We start from the raw sequence: 19817 nt of genomic DNA, 5'->3' as shown, positions 1-19817 counted from the left end.
GGAATTATTCTCAAATATTCCATTTCTTTCCCTCAGGTGATAAAAACCAACAAACAAAATAATCCACTAATGCATGCAGTTAAATATGGCACCATCATTTATTTACAAAAAGAGCTTGAATTATTAATCAAAATGTACATTTAATACATTTTCAAACTTTCTTTCATCCTCTAACAACCTATCATTGTATATTTAATAAGAATACATTTACACACTCTAATCCTGAAAAGTTCCTACAACTTTACGGCTGTGACACATAATTCTGACTTCACAAAGACTGCATTTTAGCAAGTCACAGTAAGAATGGAGAGTGAAGCCTTTCCTATAAAAAAACCACTGCTACTTGGCAGCTCAGTGACTCTGACATGAACAGATACTGTTTCTGACATGTGAATTAGATATGTGAAGGAGAATGATAGTTTTGAAAAGATACCTGTAATGTTTGTGTTATTTTGTGGCTTTTCACAAAGGAACAAAGAACAATATCATGCAAAACAAATGAGGCGTCGGTTTAATTTGACATTAGTTCTAATGATACTTTAACAGGTATATGACTAATTGGAGACCAGAAAGGACCAATCATGAAGTTAAAGCTTCACTTATACTGGTTCAAAAGTTTGTATTTTAATGATACGTAAAGAGCGCTGCAACCTACAGAGTGTGTAATGGTGCACATTTCAGCCATGTTTACCACAAAGTGAATTATTAAACTAACAGCTCAACATCTTGTCTCTCTCTTTGTTGTTGTTGATGATTTTACTGCTCATGCCGGGCCGCAAACCCGGCGCCTCGGGAATAGGAGACTGACGCGCTAACCACGAGGCCAAAACCCCTGCGTCGTAGCGTTACTTGATGGCACGTCTCTTAGCGTGTCCGGGAGTGATGGTTACAAACTGCACACAGTGTTGTGTGGTGCGGTCAGCACCATTTTTTTATTTTTCAATTTACAGAGCCAGGACTGAGCCGAAAACCGGGGCACACACAACCCACAGCTAGCGGACCGCGAGGAAATATTCACAGATTATTATAAAATCTTGTATTACTGACACTTTGATTTTTTTAAAAATAAAAAACGACAACTGAAAATCGTTTTTGAAGAGCTTTTAGAAAAAATATTTTTCTATCAATAAAGGAGAATTCAAATTCTTACAACAGCTGATTTTTAAGATCCGTTTTCCAGACCCGATTAATTCAATGACCTCAGTAAGTTGACTGACTGTGTTCACGGGTGTGACATGTGCATGCTTTTAGTAAAATAAGTCCTGAGCTCACAGCTCTGATGGAAAGACAGCAGAGAGCTCTCTGAGGAACAAACAATGCACACAAGACATTTTTAATGGCAAGGTGAGCTGCCGCAGACAACAACAGTGAGGGCGAGATGCCCATGCATGCATGAACTTCATGTGTTTCTACACCTCACTGGTGCATTCCTGTTTGTCGACAGGCAGGATTATTTATAACCCCGTCCTTCCCCTAAACAGTGGAAAAAGGAGAGCTTCATACTGCGGGGAATACATTAGTAAATATGAAGAGTCGCAAGAGACAGGACATTTCATGGATCAACAGGAACTGCAGATACTAAAATGAGTTGAGAGATGCTCAGCTGGGGTATGCACTCCCTACTCTAGGTGCATCAGCACGGGGGAGAAATGGCCCTGAATGCACCTCTAGTCTTTCTGGCTCTTCTTAAAAGCACCCTAGGAGCTCTGCTTAGATGTGCTGTATTAGAGCTGAGTTACTATTGGCCTGAGGGTTTACAACCATGTTTTAAGCAGTTCAAATACCTGAGATAGATATTAACCTGAGATCAGGGCTGGATGAAGTGAACTAAAATATATAGTTCAATTATCAGATTAACAAGACCAATTTTCTTTTTAACATCAGAATTGCTTACAGATGTGTACAGTGCACATGTCCTTACTGTCTTTTAATCAGTCTTTTAATGTTTAAATGTCTGTGCACAAGTTTGAAAATGTCTCACATATGAATTGGGCTATATGAATAGATTTATCTTGTCTAATTAAGAACAAAGTAATGATACGTTTATTTTTCACACATCAGTGGAGTAATTTCCTACCTCCAGTTTCTTGTGTTTACAGTTTGAGCAGTTTAACGTACTGGTAAAAAGGGGTATTCTGGGTATTGAAGATGGTGATATAAAAAATAATGATTTACAGAGTGAGACAATATACACTTTAAGCCATTGGCTGTTTTGGCATACAGCATATATTGAGATATCTATCCAATTGTCATCTCTGGATGTATTAGCCCACTGTGGGCAATAAAATCAATGAGCTATATTTTTTCGGTTTATTTCAACCATTAACAATTTCTCAATTATTATTTCAAATATGGATTTTATACTGATACATGCTGACACAAAGAGATAACATTAGAAATGTGCTCATGTCCACCTTCAGGTAGTATTGGCATCATACACTTTTTGATCAAACCTAATTTATTTAGTTTTTTAGTGTTTGATTTAATTTTTTAATATTTAAAATATTGATTTAATAATTTAAAATTTTCCAGTTTAAATATAATTTAAAAAAATCATTTGAGACATTTTAGTATTTGATCAAAGCTTTTTTCATTTTGAGAAAACCTCCCACAAAGTTTGACTTCTTGTTTCTTTACTACATAGGAAAGTTTGTTATTCCTCAATGTGAAGTTTCTAAAAAAGTGCTGATTTCACTTAATGCATGGGCAACAATATTGAATAATTGAGAATGATAACCTGCTCTTGCGTAGAGCAAGTAAAGTACATTGAGTCCGTACAAGATTAGTATAATGAAATATGGCTATTCTTTATATTTTTTATCAGCTGGCTGTGTATTTCTGGTCAATCATTTAGTTATTATTCTGGTAAAGTTTATTTATGCTGAGTCAAATATGACTTGGTAAAGTTTAAAGTAATGAGGACAGCAATCTAAGAGTTTATGACAGTGCACTGCATGCTAAGCAGTGTGACTCATTAAGGTGAGCTATTAATGTTTTCTATCTTAAATCATTTAATTAAAATTATGAATTGGATGATCAATCTTTCATTTCAATGAATATTTATTGTATTCCAAACAGGAAAACAAGCAAGTTTGGAGCCAGAAGAGGACAGACTGGCACATCAATGGTTTGATGATGCCCCCATGTAATGCTTGTGCCTGTTTAGATAAACTAATAAAGTGCCTGGAAATATACTGAGCAATGAAAGGAGACAAGATGGAAGCATCTGTCAGTGTCTGTTCTCTGTCTGGGTTCAGAGTCGGGGCCCCTGAGCTACTGTGACGTCCCGTCTCTCTTCAAACGTCATGTTTGCGTTGATGTTAACTAAACTAAAGCATGTGAAGTTTGCCCCTCTCCTTCAAACATCAGGATGTCATGTCCACTGTTATACAATCAAAAAATCATTCTTAACAGCATGAATAACAGCCCACAGAGTGTTTATTTTTTAAGCTAATGGCTTTTAATGTATATTATAAATATTTGAATTATGCCTGGCTGTAAATATTTCATGTGTGATCTTCAGACTTTAAACATTAGTCAGAGACGGCTGGGCCTCATACAACCCAGTCGCTGTACTGTTTCACATTTTATCGGCCGTTTGATGTTGATGTGATGAAATTTTTACAAGTGCGTGGCAGCCCCATGTCACATAAACAGTACCGGTCATCAGCAGAGCACATGCATTGCAGACAGACATTAAAATTAAAAAAAGAATTCTACTAAAAACGGATGGTAATACTTGATGCATAAATGGCCAATATTGTGTGTTAGTTCTGTGTTTTTGATAAAGAAAGGTTCTCGATATGTATCATTTAATTGGATTTTAGAACAGGCATTCAACATAAACTTGCATTTATTCACGCTTGAGCAAATTTTATCCCTAAAACTGTTTCATACATTGAATATAAATGATTACAATATTTAGTTCTTTTGAAAAATTAACATTCTGACATGCCTTGAAAGAAAATGTGGCTCATTTGGCATCTTCATGCAAACGGTTAGTCAAGTGGAACAACAGAGGGGATGAAACACTGATTGTCTGATTGTCTCATGAATATATAATGCACCATATCTGACTAAAATGTCCTCATGGCAGTAGTAAAACATGGCAATCTTATTAACAGATCATCACCATCAAGCTCTCTCATGTTCAGGCGGAGTGAAAGGCAACGGGCCTTAGTAATTATTAAATGCTTTAAGTGCTTCGTGTAATGCTTGTGTGTATGTATTTTGCATAAGTAACACAAGGCTGTCATGTCAGCAGGCGAGAAGGAAGGGAGAGGACGAAGGGTAAGTACAGACATAAGAGCTTTCGTTTGTCAGGGTGATGAAAGTCAATTATGTATTTTAATATCTTAATAATGTGTTAAAACATGGAATGAAAAATTTATTGCCATTATGAGCACCAGACAACTCACGGAGGCTATGCAACTTCATCTGTTTCCATTTAACAAAATTGGGACATATTAAGAACTAATGAGACATTTATTGTGAGATTTCTCTCTTCTTTGTTTTGTCCTTACCTGCAGATGGCAGACTGACTGTACGCCGGCCCCTCGGCAGCACTGAGAGCCTGGCCCACCTGAGTCTGTGTCAGGCCCAGGGACAGCCGGCGGATCTTGAATGCTTTGGCGAATTCACGAATCTCCTCCAAGTTGACCCCATCGACCTCACTGGGGGCGGTCTGTGGGTCTACAATACAACAAAAAGATCTCATTTTATCAGACCTCTGCTTCTCCATCACATTCCTCTTTTTACAGAGTGAATGAAGCAAACATTTGGACATATGCACTCAAGATCATCTTTAAACAACCTTAAAAAAATAGCCCTGGTCTGGGTCAGAACTTATAATTTGTCTTTGCCCTCATGCCGTAAACTATATGTATCTGAGAGATGTTTTGAGGATTGAATTCATCTGAGGTATGAATACAGGCATTTCATCGTGTGGATCTTTAATCGCACATAGAAAAGCATATGGACAAAACCACATGACACACAGCTTGTTAATTCAATAGACGGATAGATCTGGAGCAGATAGATACTGAAGTGCTATAGTTTTCTGTATGAATACACATATATTCTGAAGCTGGCTCTCGCAGCTAAATTTTAAAGAATGTATAAAGACATTATTTCATCCATCTGACCCCTAGAGAAGACAGTTCGGGTCTTCAAACCAGCAGTGAGCCTCATACAAAAACGATACCCAGCTCCAGGCTACCTCAAACACTTTTTATACAAAGATGTGCTGTTTGAGTCGATCTGAAAAACTTCACTTTAGCATTTTGAAGAATTTCCCTGCTAATAAAAAGTGATTTCACATTGTACATCAATGTCAGGTGCCCTGGCATCCTGCTTACTAAAGCAAAGTTTGTGCCTCTGAATTATTCATCTTGGTCATTATCAATGAATTATTAAAGGAATCCACCAAGCGTATTTAAGCAAAAATCTATGGAGCTGCCATCTCGTTGTGCCTCATAAGTGACGTGTAGCGTATGCAGCGTGCTCCAGACATGTGAACACTTGGAAGAAGAGGGACTACAGACTCCAAGCCGCCTGAAATTGGAGGGATAAGCGCTCACAGCTTCGGCTCTCATCATCTCCACATTGATGAGCATCTCTTCATCATTCCCAGTGGAGACAATTTACTTAGTTGTTTGAAAGACTAATGGTTGTGGGGAGCAGCAGATCTCAACCGGTATAGCCTTGGATCCATATTTTTCTCACAACCCAAATATGATTTAAGATTTAAACATCCTATACACCCTTTATTCTGCAATAATGAACAGCAGAGTAGAGCTTTCACTAACCATCAGATCGGTGCATAAACAGTTTTAATAGCTAATTCTAAAAACACTAAAACAACTGAGACAATACATTTTCTGGCTTCCAAAAGTTGCTATTCTTCACAGCAACAATACATTCAAGTTTGTTTTTTGTTCAAAACACACCCGAAATTGAATACATCACAAATAATTTGTAGTTGAGGCTAACCAGTTGAGAAGTAGTCTAAAAGTTAGAAACCTAAAATAAAATGTTACTGACTTGTTAACAAACATGGTGTCCCCAGGGGCAAAACCACCTTTTGTATGGAAAACTTAGTAGCTATTGATTCGATAACTATTCAAAAAATGTTTACTCAAAGAGAAGGGAGTTATAATATAAGGCGATTACTTCATTTAAAAAATGTAAAGGTGCGTACGACCAAAAAAGTATTTGTGTTTCTGTCTGTGGTGTAAAGTTGTGGAACAGCTTGAATGAGGAACTCAAGCAATGTCCAAACATGAAACAGTTTAAAAAGAGACATAAGGAATTTATTCTTACAGGGTACAGGGATGAAGGTGTTTGATTAACATTGTTTGTTTATGGTTTATTTATTTAGACTGTTATTTATTCTTTCTTTCTTCATTTCCCTTTTTCATTTTATATATTTACTTATATAAAATGTATGTGACTGAAGAAGCCTGTTAGCTAATTAATAATGACTAATGGAGAGGGGGTGGGACTAAATAAGTGTGTTCTGTCAAAAAACAACAACAACAAAATCATCAACTGTTTATGAATCACGTATTACTATGCCCTCTATTTTGTGTATGACCTTTTCTGTTTTCTTTTACATGTTCGAAATACATTTTCAATCAATCAGTCAATCAATTCTACTTATTGTTTTTAAGTATCTAGCAGAAATGAATTATAATTAAAATGTAACAATCAACACTAAGAAAACAAAGTGAAAGGTGCCGCTCTCACTGCTCTCACAGTGTTGTTTCAGACGAAAAGTTTTAACCAGCTAGAGTTCACTACATGCTCAGCACCAGACAATCAGATCACATCTGATAGCAACACCACTGATGTGATCTGGCTGATATGATTGCATTCTGATCACAGTGTGTAGTTGCAAGCATTTCCACTGGCATTAATGTGTTTTCCTTATCCAGATCAGATTTTTATATATATATGTATTCATGTTTCCAGGTGTAAATGAGCAAAAGAGCCGTTGAGCAAAGCACTTTATTCTTTTGTATAATTCCAACGCATTAGCTCATTCTGTGATGATATGGGAGGAATGAATGCTACAAAGAGTGATTCTAGAAAATAGCGTGCATGCTCAGTTGACTTTCTCCAGATGAATAAAAGTAGACATTGATACATATATTTCTGATATTTGTCTTTATTAGTTTGGTGCTGAAAATTATTAAACCACAATTTCGTTAGCTCAACTATATCGGTGTTGCTCCCAGTCCTGGAGAAACTACATAAATATCTCATCTATTATTGTGACATAAAAGTCATCTTGCTAATTTTATCTCATCAACTCTGTTTCAGATTAAGACGTTCTTCTATGTTATAATTTTTATGTTTATGTTATGAGGGGGTAGCTCTCTCTCTGAAAACATCTGAAGTCCATCACTCATAGTTCATCTGTCATTGCTAGTGAGTTAGTAGCCAGGAGGCAGTCACACACGGGGTTAAATTATATGATTATGGGTTAATGATTTAAAGTCTAATAAGATAAACTAATAAAGTGTAGTTTCATTTCAGATCACTCAGAGCAGGGGCAAATTTAGTGATTTGGGAGCTGCAGGCAAACTACAGCTAAGCCCGAAATAGTAATTTTTTCCAAACATTACTGTTTTCAAGAATGTTAATATGCAGTACATAGGAGAGAATAAAGCAATGCTAATTATTTTCTTGATTTGTTTTTCCCTCTTAAAAAACAACAAAAGAAGAATTAGAATTAGAGTATACTTAAAGTACTGGATTGATAAGCAGTATTGGTATTAATTGTAGTACCAATAAAATCTTAATGATACTCATCCCTAGTCTTCATGATTGGCCATTGATAAGAGTGACAGACATGCTCATCTTTTTAAATGAAAAAACGTTTCTGGCACTTTTTTGTGGCCAAGTGAATGCAATGACATTTTATCATCTCCGCTCTGCAGACTACTGATTCTGACATGGGATTTTTCTTTGTCTTCATTTGCTCCATGTGACATTGAGAGGAAGTGATATGGCTCATACTCAGCATAAAGCATTAATCCTATTTACCACAGCTGAACTGAGGCACAATGATTTTTTGCAGACTCAAAAATGGGTTATGAGATATATTCCAGGCTACACGTAAACGTAAACTAAACACAATGTCTACAACAAGTTGATCAATGGCGACTTGTTTTTTTTTTATTAAATTCTCTGGAACTGTAGCTGCCTTTGAAATTAGTTTAAAAGGAGTTTAGCAGAATTGACTCTGACAAATGAAATTTATCTGAATAAAACAGAGTTTTAAGGCAGTAGCTATGCTGACAGGCTGTGGCCCAATGATTTATAAGTCCCTGCCAAAGGCCCACGCATTGGCTGGATGAAACCTATGTTCATTATACGGTACATAACACATGCCACTTTGGATCGTCTAATAAACCAAAAAACAACAGTCAGGAAAAATAAAACAATCATAGGAGGTGGGTATCAGTCAAAAGCTGTCCACACTGACAGTGTTGGATCTCTATCCAGTGATGTTAAAGGAACGAATTAAAAAAATATTTTTCTTTCTCTTACCCCTGTTGGTTTCAAGCCACCCAGAGGATTTGGTTTTATTTGCCCTAACATTTTTGCTGCCCTATTAAAACATTGGTGAATCAAATTGAATTTGCTTACAGTAAAACCTTCTATTTTAAGAGACACTGTTTTTTCAAGTGAAAGCAGTTCTAATTGAAAACATCATATTATGTAAAATATGTGTACATATTTATTGTATTCTATTTTATCATATTATTCATATTTATTGACTTTAATGAATGGTTGTCCTTTTTCTTTTTTGTTCTTGTTCTTTTTACTTGTATTTACTATTTTTATGCGATGTTGCTGTCTCGTTGCTTTTATTTCTTATGTGTTTTATTAGTGTAAATGCATTTTGAGACTGCCGCTGAGTACCCCATGTCTGCTTTGTCTGTCTTAAACATGCTACATGAATAAAGCATAATATTATGTATACATGTATTTACATTAATGTACATGCACTAACTCTGTTTTCTCTCTCTCCTAGTGTGTCTCTGTAATAATTTCCATAATAATAAGTATCAGTCTGGTAGAAATTAAAAAAGGCCGTTGTACAACTGATTTTCAAAGTCTAATCCCATAAAAATAATAATCAACAATTAACTGATCTCAATAACAAGCTTTGTCCATGTAACCCAGTCTATCCCTCCTGCTACGCAAATACTCACTAAAGCAACAAATGTTTATTAATACGTTGATGAAAATAGTCCAAAACAAATGCACATGTGGCCCCTGTTTGGAAAAAGTGTCTGAAAGCTGCAGTGCCCACCTATTTAAGTAAATTGTTCAAATATATTTTTTTTGTATATTATTAATGAGATAAAACATGTGTGACCCCTTTGAAGGGGAAATAAAGATATTGTAAACTGACAGTTTAATATTTTTATAAAATATGAAGATTTTTGAAGATTTAAATGGGACATTAAAATCTTGTGGAGATTTTTTATAAAATTGTGTGGGTTATTGCATTTATATTGAGGTAGCAGCATATATCTCATGTCTGCATGCTAGTGGTGTGTGAGGAAATTATTTTTTTGTAATTTAAGTGTCCTGAACCTTTAATGCACATTATGTGTCATATAAAAACAATAGCAGGGATATGCTTCTTTCATGTATTTGTGAGGCATACTGTGTTTTTGTGAGCTCTGTTGGACACTTACTGCTGACTAGCTGCCCCACGCTGAGAGCCGAGGAAGAGGAGGAGGTGGAGGAAGAGGAAGAGGCCTGGTGGAGAGGACTCTGTCTGTGGGGCATGTGGAGCAGATTGGGCTGAGACGATGCAGGGCCTGTCTGACTCTGCTGAGTCTGAGGCAGCTGGACACACACACACACACACACACACACACACACACACACACACACACACACACACACACACAAACACACACACACAAACTCTTAGAGCTGATACAACATATCGACATCATGTAGTACAGAACAATATTCATTATCCCCTCTGCACATCATCGTCATAACAATAACCATATGTCATTATGGTGATTAAGCTATTATATTAAATCTAATCGACCAAACAAGGGCTTTTAAATTAGCCACTTAGAAGCTGAATATAATGACATTTACCTTGTACCTGATGACGAATAAATGTCAATTACGTCCTGTAGTATCTAGACTGACAGAGCAGAATATAGTGTCAATAGTCTGCTAAGTAGACTATCACAGTGGTCTACAATAGCAGGAGACTAAAAAGACAGACGCTGGCTCAGCTCAAGTACTTGACTGTCTCTACAAGCTTTATAATTGCTTCTCTGCAGAAATAAACTCCGTTTAAACAAAAAGAACAGCTCATGACAATTAGGGTCATCTGTCCTGTCTTCAAGCTTGTGAGGATGCTAATAATGGCAGCCTGAATCTGAAATAAAAACATGTGGACACAGCAGTCCCCATATCAAACATAATTCATGATCCACAAGTTACGTGCTCTGATGGCGAGAAAACAATGTATTTTCATGTTTTATGCACATTTGAATTGCTTTTACAAGATCAAGATGGTACGTCTTCACATTTAAAGCTGTCTTTGCCATAAGCTGGGCTGGATTCACCTCTCCTTTTTTGCTATTAATTATTTTCTCTGTGGCATGTGTTTGTTTGGATGGTGGGGCGTGTCAACAGCTATGCACACACTGTCAGGACTGTTGACAGGCTGAGAGAATTATCTAGCTTCACTGGAAATATTCTAGACTGCAGGCTCTGACAACCGTAAATTATGCCGGTGGAACAATGTGTACATGCAGGCTTTGAAGTGGAGACAAAAGCACAAACATTATTACAAACGCATTAATTCATTCAAGAGTATGATCTGGAGATTCAGGGAGCCACAATTAGGTGTCCATCTGCAAAGAGTTAGTCCATTTGGCACTGTATATGCCTTCAATGTGAACTTTTACCCTGTAATTCTGCACTGACATCATCATTATCAAGTCAATAATATTTTAATTGCTGTGGGCATGCAAGTGGCTCCACACTCGATCCAGTATAGATCTTCAAAGTAGGCAGAGAAAATGCTTGAGCTGGAGCTTCTACACACACTAAAAGCTTATATGTAGTGTGCAAAATGAAACAACTAGTGTGAAGCAAAATACTTCTAGTTCAGGTCATAGAGGACAGATCATGAGGCTGGAGAGTCTGATTGAGGAATGAAAGAAGGGAGGAGGAGTGAAGCGGAAAGAGGTGAAGAACAGAGGCAGGAGTGTCTGAGTTTTGGGGGGGGTGATGAAAAGTGTTGTTTTGTTTTTCTATTTTGGCAGCAGGGACTCGCGGCAGTCACCCTGAGACTAAAAAGTGTCTTCTAAGCATGATCACGCACGCACGCACACAACAGTTTAAAAATCAGCTCTTCATCATTGTTGCAACATCAGTTTTAGTATATAATAAGCTAATCTATACTTTGTTTGTGTGTGTGTGTGTGTGTGTGTGTGTGTGTGAGAGCATTGGTATATATGTTACCTGCTGTCCAGGCTTGATTGGTGACAGTGTGATCCCCTGGGTGTTGATGACAGGCAGAATCTGATTGCCGATCACCGTCGCGATGATCTGGCCTTGAGCGTTGGTCAGAAGCTGAGGTGTAATTGGCTGTACCTGCAGTGCTGGGTTGCCACCCCCTGATTGGCTGGAGGGCCCAGCAGAGTTGGGCATCAGTGGGATTGTTCCAATTATCTACAAAGGGGGTAGAGAGGAGATGAAATCAGCTGGGCGGTTTTAGAAAGAAGAAGGAGCAAAGAGGGTAAACGCTATAGGAGGTATCAGTCTTAATGATTTCTGTCCCTGAGAGTATTTTTGGGGGGCCCGTCACTTTGCCTGTTAATGAGGCTAATCAGAGAACTGTGCTTTTGAATTGTTCTCTGTGTGATTTGGAGAGAGAAACATGCACAAGTATTCACTGATCATCTGTCACCAAGTCGGTTTTACAGGCTAGAGCAGAGAAGCCAGAGAGGACTGCTGGGAGCAATCTGCAAAGGTCAGTGCTGAATACCTGTGTGTGTGATGGTGCACACCACTGACTGTATTATCCATCACCCGGCCAAGCCCGGGATGAGTGTGTGTATGTGTGTGTGTGTGTGTGTGTGTGTGTGTGTGTGTGTGTGTGTGTGTGTGTGTGAGACTGTGTTTGTGCTTGAGTGTCTTTGTCTGTCTCTGGTAAGAAGGACTGTGGCTGCTGAGACACAGAGTCCCCCATTTAACCCTCTCTCTCACATACAGAGGCAGAAGAGAAGATAAGAAAGAGAAAGAAAAAAACAATAAGAGGGAGAAAAGAGGTGCATCAGAGAGGGAGACAGGACCCCGTGTCTCTAATTCAACTCTCAGGGTCCCAGGGGTACTTCACCCCTCCTCCACGCCCTTCCATCCCCTGCTCTCTCCCCTCTGTCGCTGTAATCAGGAAGAGCAGATCAAAGGGGGCGGCAGAGTGTCACTGCAGCGTTTTAGCTCTCAGGGCTGCCAGAGTGTGGCCAAGAGTGGCGCTTTAGGGGGGACTTTGCGCCTCTTCACCATGATGAAGGTTAATGTCATCTGGGGACTGGTATTGGGCAGCTCCTGAGCAGCCGTTCCCCTGGCCCCCCCCCGCTGACAGTGCTCCTCCACCAAGCCTCATTACTCCAGAGAGCAGCTCAACACAGATGAGACGCCCAATCATTCTAAATTCTGTTATTTGGTGAAACGGGCACAAAGATGCTTTGGCTAAAACTGAACTGTCTTCGAGTCTTCTTTAAGTGTACACTTTGTTCCAAGTGTCTACACCTCACCCAAAGCAACACAAAACCACAAACGGCTTTCACATAGTGTTAACTGAGCCTCCGCTGGCTCTGCAGTTTCTATCGCCACCACTAATGTGTCTTAGTGCGCGGTCCACCTCCCCCTACCCTCTCCCCCATCTCTTTGACATAAGAGGGAGGGATCAGTGAGAGAAAGGTGGGCCAACAATCTGTAATTCATCCATGCCACGGCTCACTTGCTTACGTTGCTTCGCATTAGGGGAGAGATAATTTATCTCTCTCTCTGCGCCGGCTTTACAAATTCGCTGTAATGCTCTCCTGCCACTTAGCATATTTTATTGCCCTGCCTGACGCTCATGTCTCCCGAGTCCCACTGATCCCGCTTTGCATGCCACAGTGGCAGGGAACTTGTTCCGCTCAATTATTCATCATCATTGGACTAAGTGGTTGTTTTATAAGCATAATAAAAGAGCAGGCAACTGACAGCTTAGCTCTCGTCCCTGGCCCGTCAAGCAATGCTTCTCCATCTGACTATCTCAGGCAGATGTTTCATGGCAGTGTCACAAAGCTCTTTTAGGGAGGGTAGAGTTCTTAGTGAATTCCACTGTCTGTTAACTTATAGACAGGTGGGAAGACTTTGTTATACAATAACTTAATGGGAAGTTTTGAATTCAGCAATTCTGAGGTGTAGGGAGCAGATGCCTCATTCATTAAAAAATGTTCCTGAGTTTTTATTTCAACATAATTGGATGTTGAATGTGATAGAGCCTCACTTTTTGATAATCCCCCAAATGTGACTGCAGCATTTATTGTCAAACAGGACCAATTATAGTTTCTAAGATTAGCTTAATTATTCAATTTAGTCAGATATTTCCACATTTACCTTGGTCCACATTTTATTTGGCAGAGTTTGCTATTTAAAACTTGCACGGGGCATTTTTTGTAAAATAAAATAAATGATTAAAACATGTTTACATTACCCAAACTTACGTATTAAACAAACTATATTAAAATCTATACTTCATGTAGTATAGAATACTGTATGCCTGTTTGATTAATAAAAATTCATTAAATTCTAGTAAGAGTAAAATTCAATGTTAGACTTGTGTGATATATAACTATGATTTAATCCCTGGTGTTTTTCCTAATGATATATAAAGGAAGTAGCTTTCCTCAGGTTTGGTGAGTTCCCTTCTCTGCTTCCAAACCTGCAGAACCCTGGAACAACCACAAAATGTAATATAACACATAGTCTATATTTGATGGAGATATTAAATAATTTCCATGTCAAAATACTTGTGCAATTTCATCATGCCACCTTTTCATAATTAGGGAGCCTTCAGGACCTTATCTCATTCACGGCCAAGTTTCTCCTCTCAGTCAACACTTTCCTCTCCTTTATTTGGCTTCCTGTGTTGACTTCCTGCTGCTGTTTGTATGGCATGTGAGTAACATGCTTCTTTCCACCCAGCAGAACTCATTAAGATTATGCTGCTGTTGTTTCCACAGAAATGTCATCTCATCTCTCCAGCCAGGGCAATCTGTGTCTTTAGCCATGGTCGGCAGGCAATATGTCTGCCCAGTTTCTCTCCTCCACTGTTCATGTGGTGAATTCAGACCCGAGAGGAAAAATGTTTGGGAAGTTTGGACTTGTGTCAACACATTCAGCTAACATTCAGCTTAGATTCACAGCAAATCAGAACCTAAAACAGCAGACTCATCATGGCGCTAGATATTTTCTATCAATTTAACTATTTTTTAAATTTTCTTTCAGTAGATTATTGCAACAAAGGCAAGTTGTTTGACAGAAATTAGTTGATCAAAGTCCTGATTATTGATTAATCACCTTCATTATTTGTAGATAGATCAAAAATATCCTAACATTAGCTGGTTGCAGTGCCTGAAATGTGAGAATGGACTGTAAATGGTCTGTATTTCATATAGCGCTTTTCTAGTCATGTAGACTACTCAAAGTACTTTTACAGGAAAGTCACATTCGGCAATTCACACACATGAATACAGCGCTCTTATTTACCGCTCATTTGTCTATCACATTCATACACTGTGGAGAATCTGCTGCTTTTATGTGTTTTTTTCCTCATAACTATAAATGTGACATCTTCGGTTTTTGGAGTGTTAGTCAGACAAAACAAGCAACCTGGAAACATGCAGGGCACTGTCAGACTAACTGATTATTAACTAAATAATCAATGGCTGCAGCTAACAGTCGATTTAAAGCTACAAGGTCAATAGCAGTTTACACTGTGGTTGCACTTGATCAAAGGGCTGGAAGCTCCCATCAATACACAGAGCACGCTTGTGTTGTGGCTGAGCTCTACCTTCTTTTTAAAGGCTAACTTGCTTTGCAGGTTAACAGGGCATGTTCCTTACCTGTTGTTCTCTGCATTAGTTCGAGGCCTGTTTACCCAGGGGGCTCAATGCCTTACCAAAGGCGGGGAATGCTATGAGTAAAAAGGATGAATAGCACACAGGGAGGAGGGGGTTTCATACATAAAGACACTGAGGTTAATGAAAGTGGGACCATTTCAGAGAGGTCTACACCTTTCAGCACGCAACATGAAATACCGCCTAATGTCCTAATTTTCCACCTCAGGTTTTACTAACAGATTAAGCCCCAAAAAAGGGAGAATTTTAACTGAAAAGAAGATGTTCACAAAAATGCCACAAATTCATCAAGGAAAAAAATATTAAGAGTGAGACTGACTTGAAAATATTCTATCTTTTATCCACAGCCTTAATCACTGTTGAAGGCAGTGAGGATAAAAGAGCCTCATTGATTCTCCTTGGAGACTAAAAAGGCTTGGGCCAATATAATTAAGGCTTAAAAAAACATTGAACTCCAAATGTCCATCAAACCTGGCACTTTTCAAGGTCCCCCGAGCTCTCGCTTCTGAAAAGGTCTTCAGACAGAATTGTAGAGGAAAACAGGAGGTCAAGACAGCATATCGGGTTTTAAATTCAAGCAAAGGTAACTTTTTACCCACAGAGCACACTGATGATAAAGATTTTTCCATAAATTCCTACCGAATACTCCGCTGAATGAAAAACAGCAGTTCTCAATTAATACAAATCTAAAATTGATAAAAGCTGCTCCTCTCTCATGTTTTGCAGCTTTTCCATGATGGCAAAAGTTCTCAGAGCATGTTTGTTGGACCTCCAGTGTTGTTTGAGGTATGTATTAGCCCGTGAGAGTATTTTTGGGGGGCCGGTCACTTTGCCTGTTAATGAGGCTAATCAGAGAACTGTGCTTTTGAATTGTTCTCTGTGGGATTTGGAGTATTCACTGATCATCTCTCACCAAGGTGGTTTTACAGGCTAGAGCAGAGAAGCCAGAGCGGACTGCTGGGAGCAGTGTTAGGGGGAAGGGGGGGCAGGACCCTCTGATAGGGTAGTGCATGTTTCAGAGTCCTCTGTCTGAATAATTCTATGGAATAATGAGGTGCCGAGCAAAGGCTGTAGCCCTGGGCTTTGACCGTGTCTGTGACCTGATTATGTCAGGGAGTGTCAGCCGCCAAGACACTACAAAAGCACAGAGGATCCCATCAAGTCCATATCCATAGTGATCTGTCCCCAGTGCTCCAGGCACCTTGTGAGCCAGGGAAGTCCATACTGTCTCATTAGTGACGTTTAGCATCAAGTGCTCAAACAAAGACATCACTTTACAATAAACACTAAAGCAGGGTCACACTGGTGGTATTGAAATGCAACTCCGGTTGGGATAAATGTCAAGTGTGAAAAATTCAAAATCAACTGAATTGTATTTTTTTAGTTCTATGAAATAACGCCTACTGCTTCAGTTTCACCATATCTTTGTTAACCTTACGCTATGAAGACTTTGCAAGTGAAGATGAACGAGGTTAAAGTAAATAACACAGTGGCATAAAAGGGCACACTGTCCATACAATTTTCCTTTAATATTTGCTGTGTGCACCTGCGATAAGATGATTCATTAGATAGGGCCCCACAATGACAAGCATCATCGTTCAAGCCTCTGGCTACTGATGGAACAATTCTGCAGCCACCCTGTAAATATGACAAGGTCAGCATTTTACTGTGTCAGGCGCATGCGGATAAGAGAAGAGGAGCTTTGTTTATTCTCAAATATATGGTAGAGTGGATACTAAGACGATAGACAAACAGCCTAAAGACAACAGAGAGCCAACACTAGAAATCTATGAGGAAAGATCAGAAATACTATACAAATATTGAATAAGTAACTGCACATTCATAGACAATAGATGGTCCAGAAAGATATTTTACAGAACATTTACCAATGCAACTAATTTTTTCCTCTGCAGTATTTAATTAGCTATGTAATTGATTGCTCAGAACTCTTTCTTTTTTTCTTTTGCGTCTTAGCCTCTAGTATGTAGGACTCACCTGTCCCTGTGCATTGGTGACCAGCTGCCCGGTGGCTCCTTGCAGGTTTGACAGGGTGTTGCCAAACACCTGAGAACCAGCGATTGAACCCATGGCTGCTGCTGCTGCTACTGCCGCCTGGCTGGCCAGAGGATTCAGCTGGGGAGGGAAAAGAAATCATTCATTTCAATGTGCAGTTGTTTACCTGTATAATGCTAATTCCTAAAAAACAGGTTAAGTTGTGGGGGGCCTTCACACATGTACTCTTTGTTGTCAAGGTCAGAATGGGCTAACTGTTGTGAGGGCCGTATATTCCAGTTGTGAGGGCTGTGCAGTCCATCATACAGCTCCCTGAGGTCTGTGCTGCTGAACCCAGAGGGAGGACTGAGGGTAGGGAGGAGCAGTGAGAACGGGTGGGTGGCTGTGAATAAGTGGCCATTTTACCACTCTAAGTGCTTGCTCTGGCCAACGGGGCTCCCCACGGGCCAAGCTGAGTCTCTCCACCCGCAGCAATGGTCCAACTGCATCCCGCTCTTACAATAGAGCCTGGCAGTGCGGCCATGCATCACTGTATCGTCAACTGCTTCAATAATCTTCGACTAAGAATTCCTCCTGCGTCATAATGCACTAACACACTGTTACTTTTGAAGGAGAGGAGGGTTAAATGACCATCTTTACCCCTGCTGTAATGGACTCATCTGGTCTGGCCTGTGGTTGTGAAAACAGGTTCCTTGCATCGGGGAGAGGTTGTAGAGCCCTGCCACATCGCCAAGATTACCCATATAAATCAAGCTAACCACTTATTAGGGACCTGAAAATGCACTGCTGATTTGGTTGTAGTGCAGCAGAGCAAAGTCTTATTAGGTTGAGTAAGTAGATCAAAGACCAAGACAAGATAGGAGACCTCCCAATTACTCAACAGAATAGAGAAATAATAGAAACACTGTTCAGGAGCAGGCTGGCTGCTCCCTGCTGTTAATACTGGTTGGCTTCAAACAAGACTACTGAAATTATAAGTAGAGTTTCTATAAAGTACTTTAAACAACATATGTCATATGTGTATTTTTTTCATACATTCATGTTCAATACAACTTGCTGCAACATAAATTCTTTGAGTGAAAAACAAACTTGTCTCCACTTCCTGTGCTGTGCAGGGAATTCAGCTTTGTTCATCTGAGATCATTCAGTTCCCGTTCATCTTTTATCTTAGCCCACCACCATATATTATTACACTTTCTGAAATCAAATTATGAAAAAATACCACAGTGCAATCAATACTTTTTCATTGACAGTAAAGGTTAAGCACATTAAGAATGACACTGCATTTGTCTTATGAAATCATATTTCATGTTGGTGGCCTTAAATTGGCCGTGATTGATATTGCCTCCCCTCATCTGAAAGTCATCCAGTTTTTCCTCGATAATCGCAGGATTGTCTTTTATGTGTCCAGCGTTTGTCCTTCGGATATCTGAACATCTCAAATGTCAAAAAAGCAGTAGCCTGATTCTGACTACACATGCAGGGATAACAGGAGGGAAAAATCTCATCCGGGCTGGAATTAAGTCTTTAATATTCATCAACCTGCATGCGCTTTGGGTTTTCATGCCCTGACAATTACGTGATGATTGAACTGTATTTATAAAGCGCTTTTCTAGTCTTATTGTCCACTCAAAAGTTAGGGTTAGACTCGACTTTAGTTTGTCTAGCCCAATCACACTTCGGCATGCGGACTAGAGGAGCTGGACAACTGACCTCCTAGTTATTGGACGACCCGTTCTACCTCCTGAGCCACAGCGGCCCGATTATTAAGCAACATTACTCTTCATATTTGTTGAACATTGAGGGATCAACAGTGTAAGTCAGATGGATTAAAATGTACTATTTATTATGTGACACAAATTCTTTTTATCAGAAATGTTTGATTACACAAACTGTCCTTCGCCTCGATGAATTTGCTAAATATTAAAAATGTAACTTGATTGTCGATGTCTGACCCCTGTGACTGCAACAGACGAGATGGAAGAGGTTGGTTTCATGCAATGCGTAACCACACTGTTTTTCTCTGTAAATCATATGTAACATCATTTTACATGTGATTTTGCAAACTCTTATATAGCCATATAGTGATATATATATATATATATATATATATTTGGGAAAATATCGCTAATAGTACTGTGAAACATATTTATCATATAACCCAACTTTATGGGTTTTCCCCCAACAATCATTATATTTAACAGCCAACAATGTTACACACACTTTATTTTGGCAGAAAGGGTAAAAGTTATATTTTGTTGAAAGAGACAATCATTTCTGATTTCATTAAACAGCTATTAAAATATTATTTAACGATGGATTTGACCAGCACATCATAACATATAATATCATAATCAGCACATAATCAGTGAATTGGTCATTTTTTTACTGTCTTACATTATAATGCACATCAGCAACCAGTTGCTTGAAGCGATCTAAGCCATTAATGTAAAAACTGTGATATTTGTGTAGTGATAGTCGGGAACAAAGGGAAAAGCAAACAAGGCCAGTCAAACAGATCAACACACAGATAATGTGATCTGCGGTTGTTGGAAAAGCTTTCAGATTGATTTAAAATATTAGCATTGTGTTTCACTTGATGATAGCCCTTTC

At 38.9% G+C, this 19817-nt stretch overlaps 1 protein-coding gene across 8 annotated transcripts in view; it reads right to left on the bottom strand.

The window, feature by feature from the left end:
- pou6f2 (POU class 6 homeobox 2) overlaps window positions 1-19817 on the bottom strand; it is a 75609-nt gene that overhangs the window by 3731 nt on the left and 52061 nt on the right. For all 8 annotated transcript variants that reach the window (XM_047327640.1, XM_035612897.2, XM_047327639.1 and 5 more), the window contains 4 exons: window positions 17187-17324; window positions 11521-11730; window positions 9717-9870; window positions 4524-4692 (listed from right to left, as the gene is read on the bottom strand). In XM_047327640.1, the coding sequence (XP_047183596.1) occupies window positions 4524-4692; window positions 9717-9870; window positions 11521-11730; window positions 17187-17324 (671 nt within the window). The remainder of the gene's footprint in view (window positions 1-4523; window positions 4693-9716; window positions 9871-11520; window positions 11731-17186; window positions 17325-19817) is intronic.

The sequence above is a fragment of the Scophthalmus maximus genome, chromosome 16 (genome assembly GCF_022379125.1).
Source record: "Scophthalmus maximus strain ysfricsl-2021 chromosome 16, ASM2237912v1, whole genome shotgun sequence".
NCBI lineage: Eukaryota > Metazoa > Chordata > Actinopteri > Pleuronectiformes > Scophthalmidae > Scophthalmus > Scophthalmus maximus.
The sequence above is the reverse complement of the archived record's forward strand: the minus strand, read 5'-3'. Positions and strand labels throughout refer to the sequence as shown.